At 38.3% G+C, this 26,619-nt stretch overlaps 1 protein-coding gene across 1 annotated transcript in view; it reads right to left on the bottom strand.

Moving 5' to 3' along the window:
- Window positions 1-904: 904 nt before the first annotated feature.
- Window positions 905-26,619, bottom strand: part of LOC127444915 (metal transporter CNNM2-like) — a 70,433-nt gene continuing 44,718 nt past the window's right edge. Inside the window, exons 2-7 of the mRNA XM_051704574.1 lie at window positions 23,222-23,365; window positions 20,775-20,912; window positions 11,739-11,908; window positions 11,354-11,447; window positions 4,767-4,945; window positions 905-1,933 (exon numbers count right to left, since the gene is read on the bottom strand). Coding sequence (XP_051560534.1) covers window positions 1,721-1,933; window positions 4,767-4,945; window positions 11,354-11,447; window positions 11,739-11,908; window positions 20,775-20,912; window positions 23,222-23,365 — 938 coding nt within the window. The 3' untranslated portion in view covers window positions 905-1,720. The remainder of the gene's footprint in view (window positions 1,934-4,766; window positions 4,946-11,353; window positions 11,448-11,738; window positions 11,909-20,774; window positions 20,913-23,221; window positions 23,366-26,619) is intronic.

Below are 26,619 nucleotides of genomic sequence, written 5' to 3'. Positions count from 1 at the left end.
CAGTGGCTGTCTGTTGTACTGACCCATGTATGAATACAATAATACAAGCAATATATTCCTGCTATTTATCTGTTGTAGTTTAAATTCTGGTGAACACATGAAAGAAATCTAGGGCTCTGTCTTAAAAGCTGCCTAAATCGATCCACCATAAAGCCTGACATTGTATAAACAGTTTCACAAAGCTGCCATCTTAAAGACAGAACACAGTAGAAGGAGAGGACTTTACATTGTTTAACTGCTGTCAAGCAGTTTGGGTCTCTGAGGAAATGGGATCGAATTTATTATTATTATTCTTTTTTTTAAATGTAAGACATCTTTAAATAAGTTAACATAAGAACATTCATTTCTTAAACTTTTCTGAAACATTTTGGCAGAACTTTTCTGCTACTAATGGTCTTATGGAATATGGCAAGGTCACTGTTGTGATCTTCAAAAGAGAAAATATAAATTGTTCACCATAACCTGTCTACCTGTGTAAAAATGAACAAACAACACATTAGGTTCATTTCTAAAAATCACTGTATGCATAGCAGGACTGTCCATTGTTCATATAAATAACCAACGGAGTCAGCAATAGAGACACATGTAATACAAGCAAAACCATTTAAACACAATGGCACCTCTCTTACATATGTGTGATTGGTAGAAAGATTTAATGCAGTAGTTGTTTTAAAGACTTTCAGTAACTGCCGTTGTAAAGACTCTGTTATAGTATGATTCAGTTAGGAATCGCACAGATGCTGATGGATTCCGCATAAAGTCATAACAGGTCTGTTGTCCAATTTAAATAAGAATGCGTTCAGTTCAGTATATAAAGTTATCGTGCCATGGATAGAATTTTTTTTTTTAAAGCAGACAAGTAGGACCTGTTCATCCTTGAAAGTGAATCCAAAACATTAAAAAAAAAAAAAAAAAAAAAAAAAAAATCAAAATATACAAACAAGATTCTATAAATGTATACAAATATACCTACCTATAATACAGTAATCTTGATAAATCATCTTTTAAATAAAATATGTTTCATTGCACTTTTCACTGCATTTTTTAATGATTGTTTTAAAGGCAATAGAATTTTTTAAATGGTGTAAAAGGTACTGTGGAATATACCAGATTACAACAGATAAAATACCAATTTCTGAAATATGCATGTAAAAGACCCTCACCGGTGCATACATAATGATGTATTTGTAACTATGTATATATAGCATGCGTGTGATATCAGTGACACTCATAGAGGCACAACAACATGCACACACAATTATTTAGACGGGTGTTTGCATGTGCCAACAATTATATCCTCAGACATGCACATATTAACAAACACATACAAAATAAATAAATATGTAAGTAAAATGCTCTTGGTTCACTTTCCTTATTTGGAACAGTCTTTGATTTACCATAAAACAGTATCTGACTGGAGTATTTGTTTTTGTACAAGTGAACGTCACATGGGCAGTGTGTGTGTAGCTGGAGGGGCTTGCAGAGCACATGAATGTCCATCCTCCAGACTCTTTGGTCGGGGGGATATAAATAGTTTGGTTCATCTGAATGAATGGGACTGAACCAGGTTACTGGACTGTCCCATGTTGCCTTGGGTCAACCCAAGCCCAGGCCCCAGTAGTATGGCATGACCAGATTAGAATCGTTTGGGGTAGTGAAGCAGGTCCAGGGGAGAGGGGTACTTTCTGCTCTCCGCTTTGTTCCACCTCCCCAGTGAGGGCTAGATGGCTCCTTCACTGTGGCCTGTGTGGTTCGACTTGTTGTGGGCAATGCAGTTTTGTGTCTGGTTGAACAGAGTGGTGGTTTCATCCATCATTCTATCATGAAGCTCTGTCAGAGTCATTTCAATTTTGGTGTACTCGCTCTCTGAGGAATGTGGCGTCTTGTCCATGCGTGATGCTCTGAGGGCGTTCTGATACTGCTGGCGTGTTACCTGTCAATAACACACAAAAAAGGTTAAAAAAAATCTAACTGTCTTATCAGTCTTCTTTCACAGAAAACGGATATTCCTCCATGCTATTAACACCTAGCAGAGGAATTCTTTCAACTCCATTCTCCACATGAGCCATGGGATTCTACCATGAACTCATGCCTGGTGCAGCCCCATCTAAAAGTAAGGTGTATCCACTCACACTGCCAGAAAATAAAGCTAAGGAGGAGTATGTTAGCAAGTTGCTGAGACTTGGAATCACATGTTGGAAACAGCAGCAGGATTCATCTTTGAAGATAAGAAAGATGGTTGTCTGAAACCATGTATTGACAGGGTTGAACGATAAAGCACAGACATCCTTTGCCATTAATCTATTAATCAACACTGGAGAAACTCCAAAAGGTTAAGATTTTCAGTAAGCTTGGGGAGTGTGATGAGTGGAAGACAGCCTTTATAACTAGTTCTGGACACTATGGATATACTGTATTGTTGTATGGTTTACCGAATGTCCCATCAATGTTTCAGTCTTTTATTACTGAAATGCTGAAGGACAAGATTAATCAGTTTATTGGTGTGTACATTTATGACATTCTCATCTGCTCAACTTCAGAATCTGAACATGTCCATTATGTTCATCAGATGAAAGAACAACTTCTTTGTAAAAGCAGAAAAGTGTGAGTTCACTTCCCTACCATCTCTATCCTACGGTATGATCAAAGCCCTCAGGAGGTGGAAAAGGCAGTGTTTACAACATTCTTCAAGTTAAAGCTGAAAGGATAGCAGGATCCATCCAGCAATAGCTGCACTGAGCTGATCCTGCTACAAGAGATTTTAGTTAAAGGAATTCTTCACCTCCTCTCCAATCTAGATGAAACATCCAGAATCTGACAAAGCCATTAGGTCTAAACCCTGGACAGGCTTGATGGGCCCTTTTCTTTACCAGGATTAACTTCACCTATTGTCCTTGGCAGTGGTGTAATGGGTGCTAAAGTGGTGGGCATACTGTGAACTGTTTTTGTGTGTGTGTATAAATATAGGTGCAGTCAATGTTTCATCAGTTTAATAGCATAAGTTGGGTTTAAATACATGATTATGTTAAATGTGTTTGAGTTTAACAGCAAAGCATGTTTTACAGTGCAGATTATGACTTGTACTGTCTTGGCATTGACAGTACAAGATCAGTTTGAGATCAGCATTTCACTGTAACACTAAAAATGTCCTGCCTCCTTTCAGAAACAGAAAATATGGTTATATATCCCATCCCGTCTGAAACAAATGTTCTGATTGGTTGTTCAGCTGAGTCAGACTGTTATTCTTGCCCATGCCTTCAGGTCAGCACTCCCGCGTCCTGCCTCCAACCAATCTGTACGCTTGAAGGAAGATTCACTGTATACGTTTTAAAATAATAAATCCACAGTTTACTCAATGGTCCTGTTTCATCACCTTAGTATTTTAAAAAGTTACGGGTCAAAAGCCAGCTCGTTTTTCTGGCAGCCTTTAATATGTATTATTATTCATTTTAGATCGCCATGCAAAATCCTTAGGAAAAAAAAGGTGGGCATACAGCATATGCACTAGTCTACAGTACTGGTCCAGGAAGCAAAAATATCAAGGCAGATGCACTAACAGAATATTGTACATGAGACTTAAAACTATACTTTCTCCATTTTATGGATTTTTTTCTTTTTCTTTCAGCAACTTAACATCAGCTGATTTCTGGTTACCAGCCTCAATCCAACAGCCAAACTGAATTGCTGAACCAGAAGATCAGATTTTTATTTTTTATTTTATTTTTTTGTTTATAATGCAGTCAGTCCCAACAACTAGAAAAGAAGTTCCTGCCATGGGCGGAGTATGCCCAGTATTATCTAACCTGTTCACACACTGACTTGACACCTTGAGTGAGTTTTTCATTACAGACCTTATTTGTTTCCCTGGTGTGGTGAGCTGTCTGTTGTCCTGGTCATAGGTCACTGGTTGCATTACAAATGAGAAAACCTGGGATGTTGCTCAGGATGTGTAAATTACTGTAGACCAACAGTAGATACCATCAAGCACCCACACACCATCCAGGACATTGCCTATTTTTCTACCTGGGACCTATTACTGAGGATTACCAGTCATTACAGTTTCATATGACGTTTTTCCAAAGTGAATCCAACTTCATACTATTTACAGTTCTCATTTACAATGACCCCCTAGTACTTTCAAGAAAGAGACCAGCAAGATGGTGTGATTGTGTAGCTTGTTGGATCAGATACTTTTAACCCAAGTGACTTTGATTAATTTAAGTTAACTATGGCACACCAATTGAGAAACTACCTTTAAAGGTGCTATATAAAAATGTATTATTATTAACTGCCATTCTTTTTGTCTCTTTCTTTTTATACTGGTGCAACCTACTACATTCTCTTAGCAATTACCACGACAGGACCTTAATGGCAGTCCTGCCTTTTGGTGATATTATGATAGGAATGAAGGATGCTGTATCTGGTGGTATACTCATGGCTATTTATCTTGGTCAGAAATCTCGTTTAGCACTTCTGGTTATTGACTGTCTAACTGAATTTTTTATTTGGTTTGGATCTTTGCTCTGCTTTTTGGATCACACTCTCTGGGTTTCCCTGTGACCTTTTGATGTAATAAATATCTCCGAATGGATCAGCCTGCCTCTTCTGCATCTGACATGTTAACAGAAACTTAACATAAAGGTGCGGGAAAATGTGCAATGAATGGCTTCTAAAGAATTCCATTGATTCTTATTTTTTTGTTCGTATTGGTTAAGCAATGACAATATCAGGGATTTAAAGAAAAGTTTTCCAATTCTATTGTTTACCTTAATATACTGTAGGTCTGACACAGCTCTGACTGAATAGTCTGGCATGTAGATCTGCAAGAAGTCATTGAGCTGGTTGTTACTGCTGCCCAGTGATGGTGTGATGGCTTCAATCCTCTCGCTACGGTTTAACGAGTCAGAATGGTTCAGTCCAAATGACCGAGGGGGGGATTTGTTTTCTGCACAGGAAAAACGAAAAAAAGCAGAGCAGCGTGACTTTAGTAAACTGGAAACACAAACAAATACACTCAAGGGAGTAGACACAATCTGAAAAGTGAGGGACACAACATGAAATGTATTAGCCATGCTCATGAATATTAATTACATGACAAACCCACCAGTTATTAATGTTGGCACATTAAAATTATTTCCTCACTTAACAGTGATATGTGTAATCTTTTCAATGTTAAACTTTCTCCTATAACATTTTAATATGGAGAGACTATAAGTAATATACAGTATATAAACTATAATAGTAAGTAAGCTAGTCCTAGCTTGATTCCCTTGTAGACACTGAGGCACTATCAATGCATTGCTCTTTTCGCTTGAGCATCCTGACCAATTTGGGGTTGAAATGTCTGTTTGGTCTGACCAATAGCAAAAAAGAAAAAAAAAAAGGTGAAAGCACTAATTTTTCCAATTTATTTATTTATTTTTTGGTGGCACTGGTGCAGCAGAAAACCCACTTAAAATGATTTAATTTGGCTTGTCAGATCATTTTAAAGCAAACTTTACAGAGACAATAAGTAGCACATGGTACATTTTTATTCTTTTATTAGCTTATAAAAGTATTTGGTAATTGCATTGTTATTTTGAAGAGGGTATTTGAGTGTATGTAAAAGTGCTGGCAGCCACAGGCAAGAGAATGCTAAAAAGCCTTAGAGCTTTCAAAGAGAAGACTAACTAGTTTTTAATTAAACACAGCTTATGTTTTCCATTTCATAAAGAGTAGGGGAAATTTACAAGTATGCACACAGAAACATTTTCACAGACAAACACAAGCTAACACACAACAAACACTCAATTATACAATTTTTTGCACTTCAGCTCATACATTTATTCTCTCTTTCTTGCTCCTAAACCAAAATATATGTACACACACATACAAACAGGTTTACATAGTGGGGGTGTATTAATGCCACAATGTGGTTTGAATGTATGTAATATGTGTTTGGATTTGTGAGTGGAGTGGGGATCCCCTACATCTTCAGTTCAAGACTTAGGCTCTGATGCTGGGCTGAAGGGGCCCAATTCTGAATGCTACATGCTGGTAGCCAGCATGTGGTGTGTGAGAACAGGGAACAGTTTCGGTATGTGTATGCAGGTGTGTGTGGGTGACTATGTACAGAGGTGTGCGTGTGTGTGTGTGTGTGTGTGTGTGTGTGTGGCCTCACTATTGCCCTCTCTGCTGGGAGGCCTGTATGTAATGAAAATGTGTGGGAGGAATACTGTGGGTTTACTAGTAGAATGCAAAGAGAGTAAAAGACTAAATCAAGGAATGGCCTTATTGTTTTAGGAGTCAAAAAGATTCTGACATTAATTATTACAGATGGGATCCATCCAAATGTATGTATTTTATCTTAACAGTTATAAGTTCTCTTTTGGCAGTTAACAGTATGTGGAGCCATACAAGAACAATTTGACAATCATCTCAAGTGCATGGAGTCAAATATAAAAGGAAGACAGAATATTCTGACACAGAGGGAAAGTCAAACATGTGTGTTTAACTACACCTGGATATCCAGCAATAGGCTCAGCTCTACTGACCACAAAGGTACGAGACAGGGATAGAGGAACCGTAGAAAGGAATAAAGAAATGAAATGGAGAAAGAGAGAATTATCAACAGGAGGAGGGAAACAAAACAGCAGGTTAAAACAAAGAGGAAATTTGAAATGCCCAGAATAAAGCCACAGCATTCACAGAAAAGCTCACTAAAGAACTTGAGAAACCTCACACTGTTCAGATCCACATTTGAAAAGATGCTCCTCACTCCCCATAATGAAGCACACTTAGTAATACTGCAAGCCCATGTTCTCACCAGCAGAGGCCAGTTATGTTCTGTGGTTTTCCACAAATGTCTGTTATCTTGTCAGCTGACAAATGGTTAAAATTGAGCAGAATTTAACTATAAATATCAGATGGTGTTCAAAATGATGTTCAAAATGGTTTAATAACACCTATTATTAAAAAAAAAATAAAATAAAATAAAAAAAAAAAAAAGGGCCAAGGAATGCTTCCCCCAAAAGACTTTCATGTACTTTCATGGCCAGTTGGACCAATAAAATATACATAAACTAACAGACAAATCTACAGGGACGAAGAAAATAGCCAACTTTTGGAATAATTAGATACAAGAAAAAAGTCACCAGACATAGAACTATTAGGGTAAGCATTATGACCAAAATATTTATGGTATGAGTCATTTTATGTTTCAGTAATGGTTTATATCACAATCATTTTTTTCCTGAAATTCAACAAAAAATGGTGTGTATTAAAAACCATGTGGCAATGTGTGTTTTTTGATGATCAAAATATATAAATACTAAAATAAAAATGAGTGGTACTTCACCTTATTTGATAATTTTCTCTTTTGATTTTGAACTTGGTGGACCAAAACCAAAAGATTACTCATAACTGTTTCTGATTTTTTTTAAACAAGTTGTATGTCTACTATAATATAAAAATGATAGCACAATCTCTACTGCTGCACGGTATAAACGTTGTACCGGCCAGATCTGTTAAAAGCACCTCCTAGAGGCGGTGACCTTGAAACCCTATGCCATCCTGCCAATTTGATTGGCTGGCGACGCTTGGGCATATAGGCCGGAGCGCAACGTCACACCATCAGGATTTTCTGACTGAAGGAAGGAGAGCGTTTCTCTCACCCCTTAACAGTAAAAAATCAGTAGTGTGGCACAGCTATGCAGCATCTGGTTCCCTCCTTTCAGGGAATGAAGGTTACGAGAGTAACCAAGACATTCCCTTTCAAGAAGGTAACTTCAACGCTGTGTCAGTAGCTGATGCTATGGGAGGTGTATACCATAACGCTATGCCATTGAAAGGGCAGTGCCCACTAGCCAACAGGATAGTAAAAAGGCATTGCTATAACCACCACTTCATACTGAAAAACAGTAAGGAAAGTGGGAAACAATAAACCAACGGCTCAATGCCAAGACAGAGACACTAGACATCCCATGTAGTGGTCTAATGTCTTAACACATCTTCCTGCTTAGTGGGAAGGATGGGACCAGAGCGATAGTCTGGCCAAAGGCTTTGGTACAATGACACAGTGAAACACTGCACACATGCTCTCATTCACACCAGTGGGAATAGACAGACCACAGTTTTTGATCTTACACCAATACTAACCAACTGGTCAGTGATCAAACCTCCTCCTCTGTGAAGATCTAAGAAAAAGAAGGAAGATACAGTACATGAAGTTTATAAAACCTGCAAATTGGCAAAGGTGTTAGAGGAAGCCCAATATGCAGCCAGTGTGACATATGTCTTATAGTGACAAGCCCTTTTCCCATGCCCAGGAGGAGGTCATACTTCTGGTAGAATGAGCTATTACACCAATGGGACATTGTATGCCTTGCGAATCATAATCAAGCGCAATGGCATCCACGACCCAGTGGGAAATTCATTGCTTGGAGACATCCAAACCCTGTGAATGGCCTCCAAAGCAGTTGTTCCGATACCCTGAATTTACTTGTTTGGTCAATGTACATGCATAATCCCATCACAGGGCAGTGCATGTGTTGTCTCTTAGCCTCATCTGACTCAAAGGGAGGAAGAGAGAACACCTGCAGGGTAACAACTTGAGCCCTAAAGGGGGTTGCCAGCACTTTGAGCAGATAACCCTTCTTGGGCTAGAGAATGGCCTTAGACAAGCCTGGTCCAAACTGTAAGCAAGAATTACTGACTGAAATAGCCTGAAGATCCCCAACATGTTTTACTGATGCTAAAGCGAGTAGCTGCACAGTCTCCAGTGAGAGTATGCGTAAGCTTACTGTCTATAATGGCTCAAATGGGGAACCAGTAAGTACATATAACACCAGCGCCAAGTCCCAGACCGGTACAGTAGTGGGGCGAGAGGGTCTCAGTCGTCTCGCACCATGCATAAATCTACTGACCAGAGGGTGTTTGCCTACAGACAGGCCTCAAAGAGGTCATGAGTAGCCACTATGGCAGCGAAGTATACTTTGAACATGGATGGTGTGAGTCCTGCATCCAACCGCTATGTAAAAAGAAGAGAGCCTTCCTAGCATTGTTTGAGACTCAGATACACTCTAGTTTAAGTCTATATTAAAGACTGATCTCTTTAATAGTATACACCTAATTTATCTCTATCCAGTATTTATGCTGAATTAGTCCAGTCTGCCTGAACTGGAAACACTTCTCATATTCTATCAGAATCAGAATCAGATTTGACTTTATTGTCAAGTAAGTTTTCACATACACAGAATTTGCCTTGGTGTTTGATGCATACAATAACAATAAACAATAAACATATTAAGATAAATAATAAACTATATTTAAGATACAATATATAGAGAAAAAGTAAACTGACTGGTTTTAATAAAGGAGCTGTACTGTTGTGAAAAATATGTGCAGTTGTGCAGGGATGTGCAAAATATGTGCAGAATATATAACACTGCTTTAAAGTTAATTGCATCTACACTAATATTATTCTATTTGTTTCCCTTTCAAATAGACATCCTGAGGTTACCAGAGCCTACCAGATCTTGCTCCAACCGTAAGACATGGAATACTTCACTGGTCACTGCCTAAACCTCGGACTTAGGATGGACTTCACCAAAATGAACTGCCACAAGCCTTCAGCCAGACTGCGAGCCAACTCACTGACCTCTGCCTGCATCATCTTGGTCAAAGGATGGGCTACATCCTAAGTTAAATTCTACTCTCTTAAAATGGAACATATAGAAAATAAATTAATGCCAACTAAAGCCTTCATCAGGCAAATAAAAAAGGACACTTCATCTTTAGTATGTGCACTTCAGCAGCCAGTTTGGAATGGACTTCAAAGACACTTTAATCTTACACAACATACAAAATCCTTTCGTTTTAAACATAGCCCACCAACATCTATTTGGTTTACTTAAAGAATGACTTGTATTACACTACATTAAACATAGATAAATAATATTGTCATTATATATTCATGCTATATAGCCAGAGGAGAACTGGCTTCTCCAGCTGAGCCTGGTTTTCCCAAAGTTTTTTTCTAGCCAGACATGTAGTCTCCACAGCTCTGCCTGAGGATGCCAGATTGTGCCTCGAGACAGCATGTTTCCTTGTCTTCCCGTATCTTGCACAATAGTTGATGTAGCAAGCAGACAGGGGAAAAACATATTTGTGTTTCACTGGCCATCTGTGAGCTAAGGTATCAAGCCAAGTTGAACTTGTGTCATGGAGTACCATAGATGACAATGTGTGATTTGCAGGAAGGCAAACAGGTCCAACTCAGTTTCCCTGAATAAGGTGGGAGTCTCCATTCCTCTGCCCTTGGACCCTGACCCAAGAGCAAATATGCTCTGCTATTTAGGGGCCCAAAGATGTACATCCCACCTATTTAAAGGAGACATGACTCCCTCCAGAGGAGAATTCAGCTCAACAGTTTCAACACTGGGCTTGACCACACTCCTCAACTGCAGTGCTGTCCGTAAGAATCAAAATGTGAAACACTGATGACTGACCGAATGGCACTCAGAGCCAAGAGGATTGCAAGCAGTTCCCAGCGATTTATATGCCACACAGATTATGCACCTTTCCAGGTGCCAAATGCCGGATGTCCATTGCACAGGGCTCTCTGTGTTGGATGTGTCCGTGGTGACAACTTTGTGTCTGACCATCTAGATGAGTGTCACACCTTTTTGATAAACTCGGCTCTCCTTCAATAGCTGCCATGACTTAAACAGCAATGTGTCACTAGGAAGCGAAGGTGACTGTGCCACCAAGTGCGATGCGGGACCCTTGGGCTGAGCTAGCACTGGAGAGGTCTCATACATGGCAAGCCTAGCAGGGTGACGCACAAACACAGTGAACACCTTTCCCCCCTTTTTTTAAGTCTCAAGTGAGAACTTCTCAGAGGCCGCTTTGTCCCATTTCCCTCGTGGAAAAAATGGTAAGTAGCTTACCTGAGTGCATATACATCTCACTAATGAAAGCCCAGCTATACAGCAACCCCCTCATCTCAGCCTAATGTGTTCGTATCATGTGCGCTGATTGTGGGGTGCAGATCGTCACGTTCGGCCGAAGCTGCTTGATATGGAGAAAAAGGAGGTATGTAAGGCTGAGTCAGTGACAAAAACTTCAGAAAATGGAGAAAATCTCCAAGCTCTGTATCCCATCCTCTCGCGTCTCACTCAAAGGGTCCCTTGCGAGCCGCAGAGGAGCAAGCGGGAGATTATAGGGTTTCAAGGTCACCGCCCCTTGTAAAGAAACCTCCGTTACATGATACCATGCAGTGTATACTTTTCTTACTTAGTAGATGTATGCATATTGGGTTCCTACAATAGTTTTACATGGTGAATGAAAGGGATTGTGATTCTCTTGTGTTTACCTGGAGAAGCAGTGAGAGCCATCATCCCATAAGAGGAGAAAGCTCCTGCTTCAAACTTCATTCCCTCTTTCCCTGCCTCGACCTCCACTTTCCCCTTTGAGAACAGATCACATATATTACATAAAATATTATATATATAATTCTTAGAACAGGATTAAATTGAAACTCTTATTTATTAGGTACATAGAATTACTACATATACTGTATTTTCTTCTTATATAAATGCACAGATAGTAAAACTACATGTGCCACCCACTAAAACATTCTTCTTTCACATAGGTATTGTAGTTAAAACCTTACATACTAGGTGTGTTAAATACTTGCAAAAATCCCAGTTTGCTCTAGGCTAATAACCTTAATCCCTCGACGAAACAGCCAAGTCTACCTGCAAAATAAGGATGAAATAGTCCACAGGCTTGTTGCGGTGGAAGAGGTAATGCTCAGGGGCCTTCTTATTCTTCTCATTATATTTGAGCTCCTGGATGACCTGGGGGTGCTTGAGGAGACGCAGAAGGATCTTCTCAGACATCTGGATTGGACTGAAAGACTCAACCTCTGTAAAGCACAAGTAGATCATGACCATCAACAAAATCATTATCAACTTCATCGTCAATAGCAATGGGAATAGTAAGGAATTCTGATTCCAATTCCACTTAAAGGAATATTCCAGATTCAATACAATTTAAAGGGGTCATGTCATGCATGTTTTTTTTTTTATTATTATTATTATTATTATTATTATTATTATTATTATTAATTTATTTTTTATTTTCCTTTAGGTTCACTTATAATGTTAGTAAGGTTTTTTGAGCAAAAAAAAAAAAAAAAAAAAGTTAAAATGTAGTATTGTATGACTTTTTCCACTTTGTCACTGGCCCGCTGTCTGAAACGCTTGGTTTCTGTGCTAATTCTCATTTAAGATCCCAATATACACACCTACTATTATGATAAGGCTAACATCTTTGCAGAGCAAATGCCCCCCGCCCCCCCCCCCCCCATAACACGTGTGGAACTGTTTTTTCCAATAATGAAAGAATGAAAACATGCAAGTTATTTATCAAATCCCCTATAGGCACTCAGTCCAGACAATGATTAAGAGATGTTAGTGTTGTAGTCGAGACCAGCTCATCCAAGTCCGAGACCAGGCCGAGACAAGAGTAGGTTTAGTTTTAGTCAAGACCAAGACCAGAAGAGGGTTGAGTCTGAGTCAAAACCAAGACCAAAAGAGGCAGAGTCTGAGACAAGACTTGTTCAGGCCTATGCAATCTTAATTAATGTGTCAAATGTACAGTAGTACATATCAAGTCTAATAATAATAAATAAATTTAATTTACCTCATATATTATTTGCTTAAGCTTATATTGTATAAACAACATTACCAGCCGAGAATAAAGATTAAATAAATGCCACAGGTTAAGTGAACAAAATTGTATTACAATGTCAGTTAATGTGTCAATAAAAAAAAATAAAAAAATCTAATTAAAGGAACAAGGTGCCTAATGTGGCTTTTCATGGCAACAGAGACTACTATCTTTTGTGTATTATTATTTTCCATTAATTGTAAGTTAAGTAAATATTTCTGCAATGTAAAATACAGTATTACTGTACTCTAACTAAAATTGACATAAAAACCTAACAATAATGCATTAAATATGACATACTGTATGCGCAGTAAGTGAATCTAAACCTTTACTTTCAACTTGTCTATGATTTCCTCAATTGTACCAAATATTACATTCATTGTATGTCCAAAAAAAAAAAAAAAGACACAGAGCAACAAATAGAGCAGAACACAGGTGTCTTGAGATGCGCTCTGAACAGCTGAAGTTATTTTTCACTTGACAAAATAGCTTATTGATGCTGAAAATAAAGTAAAATGTGGTGCAATGGTCAGAGATGTCCATCTAGCATATGTTTACATAGGAACGGCTTCACTGTACCTTGAACGACCTTCCCAACACCACCTGTGAAGCAGACTCCTACTCTGTCTTCAGGAAAAAGCTAAAGACACAACTTTTCTGTGAGCAATTAGCCCTACATTAAAAATAAAGAAATAATAAGTTTGCACTCTAATCTCTTTCTTGGCTAGTACTTTTCTAATACAATTTGAAGCTTTGTATTGCAGCCCTAATTATGTTACTGTCTCCTTAAGGTGAATCGCTTTTGTTGTATACTTCATTTTGTAAGTCGCTTTGGATAAAGGCGTCTGCTAAATGGATAAAAGTAAATGAAAAACAGCATGGACAGACGGAAAAACATTGTAACAAGGTTTGGGAAAGGAGGAAGTGGGAACTGGATTAACAATTCACAAAACTTTAATCAACACAAATGCTGAACTGAAACATAACAACAGATGTCGACACACACACACACACATCGCCGTCTCTCTCTCTCTCTCTCTCTCTCTCTCTCTCTCTCTCTCTCTCTCTCTCTCTCTCTCTCTCTCTCTCTCTCTCTCTCTCTCTCTCTCTCTCTCTCTCTCTCTCTCTCTCTCTCTCTCTCTCTCTCTCTGGTGTCCCCGGCTCCTCCTTTATCTCTCTCCCACTGATTGGGCACCGGGCGTGCATCCTCTCAGCCCAACCATGCCCTCCTCTTCGCCACATACCCCCACCGTCCGATTCAGGCCAGGGAAATCTCCGGTCTGACTTATTTAAAAAAAAAAAAAAAAAATTCACATAGTGAGGTTTGGAATTATTTGGGGTTTTGCCTGACGATCCCACTACTTTTGCTGAATACACACTGGTTAATGCCACTTCATTTAACCTAAATGCTTTATCTTAACCTTTACATATTTATCTTTTCTCTGAAAAATTTAACGTTGCACTCATTACATTTTTTCCAATTACAAATGCATGGTGGCGGTAAATTCGCACTTATGATCAGATCGGTTAGATCACATCCCTGAGACGTGCGATCAAACTGGTGTGTGTAATCTGCATTCGCGCTGCTGTTTACCAACAGAAGCAGTTGTATTAATGAAACAGTTGCTCAAAACATTATTTTCAGTGACTCCAGCCAGGTCTCCTAAGCAACCAAATTGGCCCGGTTGCTAGGGAGGGTAGAGTCACATGGGGTAACCTCCTCATGGTTGCTATAATGTGGTTCGCTCTCGGTGGGGCACGTGGTGAGTTGTGCGTGGATGTCACGGAGAATAGCGTGAAGCCTACACACGTACTACATCTCAGCCGTAATGCGCTCAACAAGCCACGTGATAAGATGCATGGATTGACGGTCTCAGAAGCGGAGGCAACTGAGATTCGTTCTCCACCACCCGGATTGAGGTGAGTCACTACACCACCACGAGGACTTAGAGCGCATTGGGTATTGGGCATTCCAAATTGGGGAGAAAAAGGGGTGAAAATAAAAATAAAAATAAATATATATATATATATATTTTCAACGTTACAATATCTTTATTCAAATAATCACAGATACAATGGAATAAAAGTTTAAAGCCATTGCCATTTGAACTGGCTGTTTTGATGCAGCAATTATTTTTCTTTTTTTTTATTTACATCAAACTAAGAATGTATTATTTATCAAGTTAGTCCATTTGAGCCTTCTCCCTATTCATCAATCACTTATTTTCACCACTTACGGAGCAACAAGTGGAATGGCTAGTTTCTAAGAACCACCTTTGCTATGAAAAACTGTGTTAAGAATTAACACACTATCGTGTAATATCATGATACTACTTGATACCGTGACAACCCTAATGCAAAGATGCAGTTTTTCTACAACCAGGAACAAAACTTTACTTGATGGTACTCAAACTTTTCTTTGGTTAAAAGCAAACAACAATAACTATAGCACAACTTCACTGCAAAAAATGATTTTCAAGACAAGTATTTTTGTCTTGTTTTCCAGTAAAAATATCTAAACATTCTTTAAACGTGATTTTACTTGACAAGCAAACTGGCATAAGATTTTAAGTTTTGAGAGAAATCTAACGTCCTGGTTACTTGCGTAACCTCCGTTCCCTGATGGAGGGAACGAGACGTTGTGTCGATGTAGTGACACTAGGGTCACTCTTGGGAGCCCAAGACACCTCTGGTCTTTGATAAACTGGCGAGTGGTATTTCCATACCACTTCCCCGGACCTACGGGTATAAAAGGAGCTGGTATGCAACCACTCATTCAGGTTTTATGCTGAGGAGCTGAGACAAGGTCCGGCCATTTCAGCGGGTAGTTCAGCATTGTGGCAGGAGGGACACAATGTCTCATTCCCTCCATCAGGGAACGGAGGTTACGCAAGTAACCAGGACGTTCCCTATCTGTCACTCACTCGACGTTGTGTCGATGTAGTGACACTAGGGGTCCCTATACAAAATGCCACAACTGGCTGAACTGTGTTACATGAACTGGCAGTGTGTGATGGGCAGACTGCTGTGTGCCTCATAGCCAGCGCACCAGGCTGACACGTAACCTCCCCGACACTGTTATGAGTGTCGAACGGCCCTTTGGGACAAGTCGACTACCCAAAAGATAGAGACAGGCTAGCCCAGTCATGGCCTCTTTTCCCCTTCTTTTTTTCCACTCACTAAAAAAGGCGGGATTATCCAACTGGGCCGACCAGGTCTAGTCGGGGGGGTGTCCTTCCCAAGGGGAGGACACCGCGGAGACACACCTCGCCCAGAGAGAGGGGGGGTATTTAAGTGGAAATACATCACATGGTCTTGCCGAGCTATGTCGGAAGTATGCCATGTGGAGAAGTCTCATGGTAGGTCCTACCCTACGGGGGAGGAGTTACTACAAGCATGGAGACTGGGGCAGAGGGGCCTCTGCCCAAGGAAGACGCAGTTTGCCAACAGAACTGCTGAGAACTGCTGGGCAAAGTCCTCGTTGTCGCCGGACTGGCCAACTTGGGAAATGGGGGCAGCAAGGAACCGTGCCTTGTCGGCCTCTCCCATCTCGACCAGGTTGAGCCAAAGGTGGCGCTCCTGGACCACCAAGGTGGACATCGCCTGCCTGAGAGACCGCGTCGTGACCTTCGTCGCCCGGAGAGCGAGGTCAGTCGCCGAGCGCAGCTCCTGCATCAATCCCGGAGAGGAACTACCCTCGTGCAGTTCCTTTAGCGCCTTGGCTTGGTGAACTTGCAGGAGAGCCATGGCGTGCAGGGCGGAGGTGGCTTGTCCAGTGGCACCGCAGGCCTTGGCCGTCAGAGACGACGTAAACCTACAGGCCTTGGATGGGAGCTTTGGGCGCCCACGCCAGGTGGCAGCGCTCTGCAGGCATAGGTGCACTGCGAGCGGCTTTATCCACTGGGGGGGATTGCCGAATAGCCCTTGGCCGCCCCACCATCGAGGGTAGTGAGGGCAGGGAAGCTGAAAGATTGGTACCGGGCAGTAAAAAGTGCCTCCCACGACCTTTTCAGCTCTTCATGCACTTCCGGGAAGAAAGGAACGGGGGTGGGGCGTGGCTTTGCACGAACGCTGTCTCCGCGTGAGCAGTGCCCAGAAACGAAAGACAGTGATCGTGACCGTCAGAAGGCGAGAGATAACAACCGCAACCAGGAACAACACACAAACAGAAAGGCATCTTTAAAAAGACGCATCTTTAAAAAGACGCATCTTTAAAAAGACGTTCCGTGTGTGCCGCTCCTTTAGAGATATATATTCTTTTAGAGAAATATACTCTTTTAGAGCAATATACTCTTATTTCTGCCGAAGCGCCCAGGGGCATTCTCTGCAGTGCACCAGTGCAGCCGGGGGAGAAGCCGCTGAAATGCACCGTCAGATCCAGCAGAGGTGAATGAACAGTCATGGGAATTCAGCTCAGTGAGCATGACTGTTCGGCTCCGAAGAGAAAATCTGAATGAGTGGTTGAACCAGCTCCTTTTATACCCGTATGTCTGGGGGAGTGGTATGTAAATACCACTCACCAATTTTCATTGGCCTTTTATCAAAGACCAGAGGTGTCTCGGGCTCCCAAGAGTGACCCCTAGTGTCACTACATCGACACAACGTCGAGTGAGTGACAGATAAGGAACTAAATTTTGTGAGATTTATGCTTAAAACAAGAAAAACTGTTTGCCAATGGGGTAAGAAAAATAAACTTAATTCAAACAGAAAACAAGTTTATTTTTCTTACCACATTGGCACATTTTTTTTTTTCTTGTTTTAAGTGTAGTTCACAAAATTTTGTCAGATTTCTCTCAAAACAAGACTTAATATCTTTTTATATAGACTTAATAACATTTTGCTTGACAAGTAAATAAATCATGTTTTAAGATTGTTTATGTAATTTTAAATAAATCATGTTTTAAGAATGTTTAGGTAATTTTAAAGCAAAATAAGACAAAAAAACTGTCTTGAAAATCATTTTTTGCCATGTATCAGTGTTTAAGTACCTCAGCCACTCTCTCTTTATCAGTTCATTGTGATTATGAAGTATGCTTTGGAGGTGGGGGGGTATTTAAACTATCTGATGTCACGATGTGGCAAATTTCAAAACAAGTCTTTTTCCAGAGTGGAAACAATAATGCTCTTTTTGGACTGGGGAGGAAGTTTTGAGTTCTGAAACTTTAAGTATGTTTTCATAGTACAATGACCTCTCATATGGCAAAATAGGAAAACTTGATTCCTCATGACATGACCCCTTTAAGCTCAGTCAACAGTATTTATGGCATAATGTCAATTACCACAAAAGTAATTTCTATTTGTCCCTCCTTTTCTTCAAAACAAGCAATAGAAGTGAATGGGGCCAATCCGCAAATGCTAAATACTCACTATTTCAAAATTATAGCCACAAGATGTAAACAATATGCATGTTCACATGATTTTAGTGTGATAAAATTGCTTACCTTTTCTGTGTAAAGTTTTATCCAATATTACAACTTCGTTGCCATGATGTTATAACACTGTAACAGGGTTGGAGAGTAACGGAATACATGAAACGGGATTACGTATTTAAAATACAAAATATAAGTAACTGTATTCCACCACAGCCACAATTTAAATCATTGGTATTTAGAATACAGTTACATTCAAAAAGTATTTTGATTACTGAAGAGATTACTTATCATTTTATTGTCATTTGTTTCATTTAATATTTAGTGCTTTCAGATGGAAAACATTTACACAAATAAATGATGCAATCCAAAGTGCATTTGAACAGCAGTGAAACACTTTCTTATGATGTGTTACATGAGCAGACAGAGAAGTACGTTTGAAGTAAGTTTGGAGCAGAAGAAATAGAAATAAACCTTGTGTAAATTGTCAGCTTTATGCTAAGCTAAAATGCTATTTCTAGCCATTTTACATGCACGTTACCAGGCACGATCATATTTTTTTATCAAGAAAATTCACATTGATCATAATTCCTTTTTTTCTAGTAAGACCTTTAATATTAGGGCAAAAATCATATTCTTGATAATTTTTGTATTGTTTTCCTATACAAATATCTAAAAATCCTTAAAACAAGATCAGTTTGAATAATCTTGTTTTAGAAACAACACTGCATAAGATATTTAAGTTTTTCAGAGAATGTATTTTTAACGTGTATTTTGTCTTACTGTACTGGCAGAGTTTTATAGTCAAAACAACTGAAAAAAATCTACCAATGCTCAATAAGTAATCCAAAGTATTTAGAATACGTTACTGATCTTGAGTAATCTAATGGAATACGCTACAAATGATATTTTACAGCATGCATTCTGTAATCTGTAGTGGAATACATTTCAAAAGTAACCATCCCAACCCTGCACTGTAATCCCTGTAATCCCGCAAAAACAACGATTTAAACAACTTTACAGCTCAAATAATACATGAGTTTTAACAGAACAATTAATGTAAGTGCTTTTATAAAATTATAAGCTTCACATTTCTGCCTTTAAACCCTCCAAAAACTGTCCTTATTCACTTCTTATGTAAGTGCTTCACTTTAGCCTTGATTTTTAAATTTTTTAAATAAAAGGCTGGACGAGTCAAAATACATTTTTGGGGTAATCAACATTATGCCACAAATGCTGTCCACTGAGCTTTACTTGACAGAATCCGGAATATTCCTATAACAATTCCGGTTCCCTAATGATTCCATTGATGTTTTGGTACTTGAAGAAGAGCACTTTATGTGTTAAGTCTTATGACCCGTAGGTACACAACACAGTGAGAGTTCTTGCTAGGTTTCATATAGGACATGACAAGTGATTTTTGAGTCTTTGCGACTGATTTAAGAGACTGGATGATAAGAGTCATGCATTTGCAAATCAGACCACACTGGTTGGTAGGCTACATGTTATACATGTGGTACATGATATTTGATGTTTTTATATACAGACAAATTCAAATCTTATCTACTACAGTTGTGAGTATGCTATAATTTAGACAGACCATTTGTTAGACTTCAATAATTAATCCATATTCTGATGTACACTTATAGACATTGTTACATCTGCATGTCAGTAGGTGTGTCTTTTGCTCTAGCCTAACGACAGTATCTTATCTCTACTGTCTTTGAGTTCTGCATCACCTGGTTAGCTCTGTTTACAGTATCGGTGTCACCTGGCAGCTGGTTCCGTCCTTGACAATGAACGCTAATAGTATTTTATTTGTTAAGCAAAGATTAGTGTAAGCCACAAGATTAAAATTTTCACCAAATCCTGGTGTGAGCTTTCACCTGTTTAGTCACAAATATCGCAAACAGCCCTGCGATTGTTGTTTACATTCAATACACACTACTACGATTAAAATTCATACTTAATTTCAACACAATTTATATCATTAGAAAGGTGAATGATACTACAGATTTACAGCAAACATTTTACAACAACACTAATCTCTTAAAGTGGAACACTACACCAAAAACCTTTTTTGTCCCTATTACATACTGCCACCCTCTGGATCCTTTAATAGCGAAGCAAAGTACTTGTAGGAGGCTGTGCCAAATGTCGGAACAGTTCTGCAAAAATGCAAGACTCAGCAATGGCACAAAAATATCCTTTAAATTACTATTGTAAAATGGCTAAAGGAAAAAAATAAACAAATAAGTGCCTTGGAAAGCAACTATGTTGTTGTAGTGGAGGCAATATTTGGAATTATATTTAATACTTAATTTTATATACTTATAATACTTTTATCTTTCTTTTTACTGCAATCAACAAGTGTAATGAACTAAGAAGAACGCTCTCTATGATTAAATACGCTGTGAAACCAAAAAGTGGCAAAACCTTTTCTGCCAATATCAAATATTATTTCTGCTGTGATAAAAATGCGAAAAAAAAGAAAAAGCCGTTTGTACGCTTTCTCCTGGGCTTGAACATAGAATTTTTTTTACTAACCCAAATATGTCTAAGTATAAATCAACAGCATGTCACCCCCCCAGCCAAAATAAAGAAAAAGCTCCTTCTCTGTGTGAGCACCCTAAGCATACTACAGTCACAGGACACACTGGAGTAAATCAAGCAGCAATGCAGTACACTTGCCTGTTGCTAGGAAACGCAGAGTAGTCAGTAGAAGCTGAGGTGATATTTTAACCTTCATTTCATTGTCCATGTGCTTGAAAGCTGAGAAATCCTGCTTCATCTCTCGATGGGCAATTTTCTTTTTTGTTTTGTTGTCGGCTGTCGGGAAAGTGAGATGACAAGGAAAGAAAGTTTTTAAACAAATTTCTTGAATGATGAGTACTGTGTGCAAAACATCTTAGCTCATGAATTCAAATGTATAGGATTTTAAAGGGTTGTTTTAGATGCAGGCTAGTTGAGAGTGAAAGCTGAAAGTATCTGTTCAAATGTACAACTCTACATACACAAAATCATGTCATTCCAAGAATATTAAATGGGGAAAGTGCAAAACTAGTATAGTATATTTTTAACATGAGTAATTACATACAGGACAAAACTCCACTGTGCTCCATGCTGTCATTTTACAGAATTTTAAAGTAGGGATGTTCTGATACCATTTTTTTGAGAACGAGTAAGAGTACCGATACTCATTCTCAAGTCCTTTTCTTTTAGGACTCGCCGATACTGAGTCTGATACTTGTTTTTTTTTCTGAACTCAATATAAGCAGTTTATTTCAATTTTATCACCAAAATGGTGTTTAAATAAATACACTGGCGACCAAAAATTTGGAATAATGTACAGATTTTGCTCTTATGGAAAGAAATTAGTACTTTTATTCACCAAAATGGCATTCAACTGATCACAATGTATAGTCAGGACATTAATAATGTGAAAAATTACTATTACAATTTTAAAAAAAAAATTTCAGAACTTCTTAAACTACTTCAAAGTGTTCTCATCCAAAAAATCCTCCACGTGCAGCAATGACAGCTTTACAGATTCTTGGCATTCTAGCTGTCAGTTTGTACAGATACTCAGGTGACATTTCACCCCACACTTCCTGTAGCACTTGCCATTGATGTGGCTGTCTTGTCGGGCACTTCTCACGAACCTTACAGTCTAGCTGATCCCACAAAAGCTCAATGGGGTTAAGATCCATAGCCATTTCTTTTTTGCTATTTTTGACCTAATATTGACCTCAAGACATGCCAGTCTATTGCATACTGTGGCAACTCAAAAACAAACACAAAGACAATGTTAAGCTTCATTTAATGAACCAAATAGCTTTCAGCTGTGTTTGATATAATGGCAAGTGATTTTCTAGTACCAAATTAGCAATTTAGCATGATTACTCAAGGATAAGGTGTTGGAGTGATGGCTGCTGGAAATGGGGCCTGTCTAGATTTGATCAAAAATTACCTTTTTCAAATCGTGATGGTGCAGTTTTTTTTTTTTTTTTTACATCAGTAATGTCCTGACTATAATTTGTGATCAGTTGAATGCCACTTTGGTGAATTAAAGTACCAATTTCCTTCTGAAACAGCAAAATCTGTACATTATTCCAAACGTTTGGCTGCCAGTTTAAATTAATTAAAACTTTAATCAAATGAAAGTATAACAATTAGTTTTCAACATAATATTGTATTATGTTTTAGCAAATGAAGTGCTTGTATACAGAACCTCACAGCACAATCCCAAATACAACATTGGAGTTATTTTTGTGAAATAAACTGCTGCATAATAGAGCATTACAGATGTGAGATATTGCTTAAATATAATACATTTACTAGTGATTTATTGTTTTTATTATTATTAGTAGTAGTAGTAGTAGTAGTATTAGTAGTAGTAGTAGTAGTAGTAGTAGTATAACAGTGAATATTACATAATTATACAGTAGTGGTCTATTTCTGTCATACTTTTTTCATTTAAATGTATCTTTTATTTTGGTGGAGCTTTTATTTTGAAGTGTTTCTGTGTTGTTAGACCAAGGAGCTCTGACGTAATGACGGCAGATTCCCAATCCGGAAAAGCAGGTCGCTACGTGAATCACAGTAATTATTAAACCGCAAAAGGCTACTATATAAATAAATATGTATTCTGTATATGACTCATGCTAAAAAGTGAATTAGTGCTCTGCCTGCTGCCCTCTGATATAAACAGAGCAATGCAATGCGATGCTCATAATAGTGTTTTCCATGTATGAGCCAAGGATCTCTAAAGGTATGAGCAGTTTGTCTCTCTATGCTTGCACAACACCGGCTCCACACATTCACAAGCACTCACATTTAAAGCGCTGCACGTGCAAACGATCTATTTATCTCATTAAATCGCAGCTTTTGCTGTTAAATAATCTCACTAGGACATGATGTGATTTTAATCTGTGCGCTGAATGTTTACATTATGACATTCGTACGTCAGATGGTATTGGTTTTTGGTATCGGAGCATTTTTACGAGTATGAGTACATGAGCGTGGTATCGGACTTGATTCCGATACCAGTATCGGTATTGGTGCATCCCTATTTTAAAGTATAATAAAGAATTTCTGCTGCTCTTTGTAAAAGTACGAGTTTGTTTCATGGCACATACTATATAAGTCTGTCTCATCCAGGATTTCAGACTTGATGATTTCTTCAATGACGTCCTCAAGGGTGACAATGCCAAGCACTTCGTAGAATGGGTCGCCTTCTCCTTCATTGTTAACCCTCTGTACTATTGCCAGATGAGATTTACCTAAGAAATACAGTTGCTTAGATTATGATAAGGAAGACTTACACAAACCAATTTTAAAACATTTAAACCGTTTACACTTTAAGCAACGTATTTCCTCACTGTATCAAAATAGACCTATTATTTACTTCCACAACCTGGCTTTAAAAAAATAAAATTCTGTAACTACAATTGGCAGGCTGATAATGGTATTACAGCAACAAATCTTTTCACGATATATCAACAATACTATTGTGGCTTCTACACCAAATCTTTACAAATCATCCCCCTATTTTCTTTCAAATAAATTACTACTTTCTCAGGTTTATGTAGCAATATTTTAGCCCTTACACACTGCATCTTCACAATCAACACTCTTGAGTGTTAACGTTTCAGAGCGTTCCTGGTGTGAAGCCATGGGCTCTCAACTAATTTCAAAGTCTGACCCTGTTTCCCAAAACACTGAGGTGTTTTGTCTTTAATATTGAAGGTCTAGAGGTCTCGAGTAACTGGGTTCAGTCTCAAAACATTGTGTATTGTTTCTTTAAATGAAAGTAGTCCAGTCTTGGTCTGATATCACCATTGGAGGGGACAAACATTACATAAGCATTGTGTTTTCTCAAAGAAAGACTCTCAAAGAAGAATTAAACTAAATAATGACAGAAGTTCTCTACAAGGACATGGGTACACTACCAGTTTCCCTTGTAACTTTATGAGATAGTCCAAAGACAAAAGCAAAACCCTCTCTTGTATATACTGTGAAGCAAACACCAAACAAATTCTTTGCCTTTTCTCAGCTTGTGAATTTTAGAAGGAATTTTCCAGAGGGCCAGGCTAATATTAGCCCTGAAATGAAGTTTCCATTCCACTTGGGCAATATTCTCACCAAAGCTACTGCTGGGTGATCTGATCTGTCTCAGAGATGGTCGTTTATATGCAGATGGCCATTTGCTGAAATACTAGGAAGCATAGGACGCACTTGTGGCAAACCCACACAAATAATGTTTGGGTATAAATCTCTACTTAAAGAGTAGAATTAACTCAAGTGTGTGTACTGTACCTTCATTTCCTTATTCTGCCTCTGCAATGTCTTCAATGAATGTAGGCATGCAGCTTGATTCACTGAATATCCAGTGATAAATTGAAACACAACATGTATACTTTATGTATGCGGTCTTAAGTACTATTTTTTTAATCCCAACAAAGGTTGAAGTAACCATTTTAAGAAAGTACCTATTAAAGGAAGTGTTTGCCCTCACCCTCATGCCATCCCAGATGTGAATACCTTTCTTTTTTTATGCAGAACACGATTAAAGATTTTTTGAAGAATATCTCAGCTCTGTTTGTCCATACAATGCAAGTGACCAAAACTTTGAAGCTTCAAAAAGGACATTAAGGCATCATAAAAAGAGTCCATATGATTCCAGTGGTTTAATCTATGTCTTCCAAAGTGATCCAATTGGTTTGGGGTGAGACCAGACCAAAATATAACTCCTTTTTTTTCACTGGATTACTTTGTTTATTTATGTATTTTTTGGAGCTTCATAGAATTGGTCACCATTCACTTGCATTGTATGGACCTACAGAGCTGAGATATTTTCTCAAAGATATGTTCTGCAGAAGAAAGTCACACCTCTGGTATGGCATGAGGTTGAGTAAATAATGAGAGAATATAAATTTTTGGTGAGCTAATCCTTTAACACAAATTACATAGATAAATTAGAAAAATTTCATTTTAATTCGACTAAAAAAAATGTAGTTTTTGAGTTACTTCTGAAAGCTCACTTCAGACCAATGACCTCTCATGTGATTTGGATAAATCTAAAAATCACTTTCAAAACACTTTCATAGTGGGAAAACAGGTTTACTTCAAGTATTTTCCTTCATTGGTTCCCTTACACCATATCTCACCCCTTCAAGGAAACAAGGATATTAGCTTCTCATATTCTCTGCGGATTTATATCCATCCCAAGGTGGAGAAAAAAAAAGAAAAGATTCTACTTTAGTTTTAATATTTGTGCAGTCAAAGTTCAAAAAATAGAAATATATATCACAGGAGCCATGCTACGGCCAATGTGTTTCTAAAACAGGATTAATTTTTAAATTCTTAGGATAGATATGCTTTTAAATTAATTGATCGCCAAAATGATTACAATGGTTTTTCGTGAATTTGTGAACTTTACAGAGACCACCTGAATTTACCAGGTGTTAAAGGGGTTATGACATGCCTTTTTATTATTTTTTACATGTTCCTTGAGGTTCACTTATAATATTAGTAATGTTTTTTCTGCACAAAAAAATGTAATGTATTGGTAAAACATTTTACCACCCTCATTCTGACCCTCTGTCAGATACTCTTGGTTTTGGTGCTGCTTCTCCTTTAAGACTTGACAGTAAATACCCACTATAATGACTGGCTCTTGACTGACCTATGGCCTGTTGCACAAAACCGGTTTCCGTGGCTACCAAGGTAAGTCTGAGTTTAGTTTGAGCACACCCTGGTTTTTCGGGCCCAATAAGGTGGGTCATTTTCACCTGTGTTCATCGCCATAGCAACTTACGCTACATGGCTAAACTGCCCCGGAGTAGGTTTTATTCTGGGTTACAGATGCAAACTGATGCTGAACCAATTAGCTGTGAGTAAAGTGACATATCTGACACAATGATATCTCCCCCTGTATCTCTCACTCCAAATTAAAGCACCCTTCACAGGGAAATGTATATAGTTTATGAATTTATATTTATATATTAAGATTTTATATATTAGTAGACCTGTAAATTAAGTTATTATAAGATGCTTTATTTGAGAGATCTGGGAACCTTGTATCTGTAGCAGCACATTATAATTCATTATTGAGTTTCTTGGCATTTCTTTACATGCTGTACCTATACATGCAGTGCGTGATGCTGAGAACCTCAAAAAAATAAATATTGCTTGCAGAAGTGTTTGTAAGGTAATTCCCACACTTTAAAAACAAATATATTGTGTGATGAGTCTTAGCACATGAATAAATATAGTGGTTAAAATTATAATGTAGACTATGACACAAAGTGATATTGCTTACACTTCATTAAATTATTTTGGGCTTTTTAATTTAAATTAATATAAAAGCTTTTACATTTGATGTAAATGTGTATATTTTTATGCTTTTAAAATTAATAAGCCTGTAAGTTCTTATTGTGAACCTGTGTTAATGAAATTAAACATTATGTTAATGTTTAATTATAAAAACATAATGTAAACATTATGTTTTTACCGGTTTCGTGCAACAGGCCAT

Source organism: Myxocyprinus asiaticus, chromosome 8 (genome assembly GCF_019703515.2).
Source record: "Myxocyprinus asiaticus isolate MX2 ecotype Aquarium Trade chromosome 8, UBuf_Myxa_2, whole genome shotgun sequence".
In the NCBI taxonomy this organism is placed as follows: Eukaryota; Metazoa; Chordata; class Actinopteri; order Cypriniformes; family Catostomidae; genus Myxocyprinus; species Myxocyprinus asiaticus.
The sequence above is the reverse complement of the archived record's forward strand: the minus strand, read 5'-3'. Positions and strand labels throughout refer to the sequence as shown.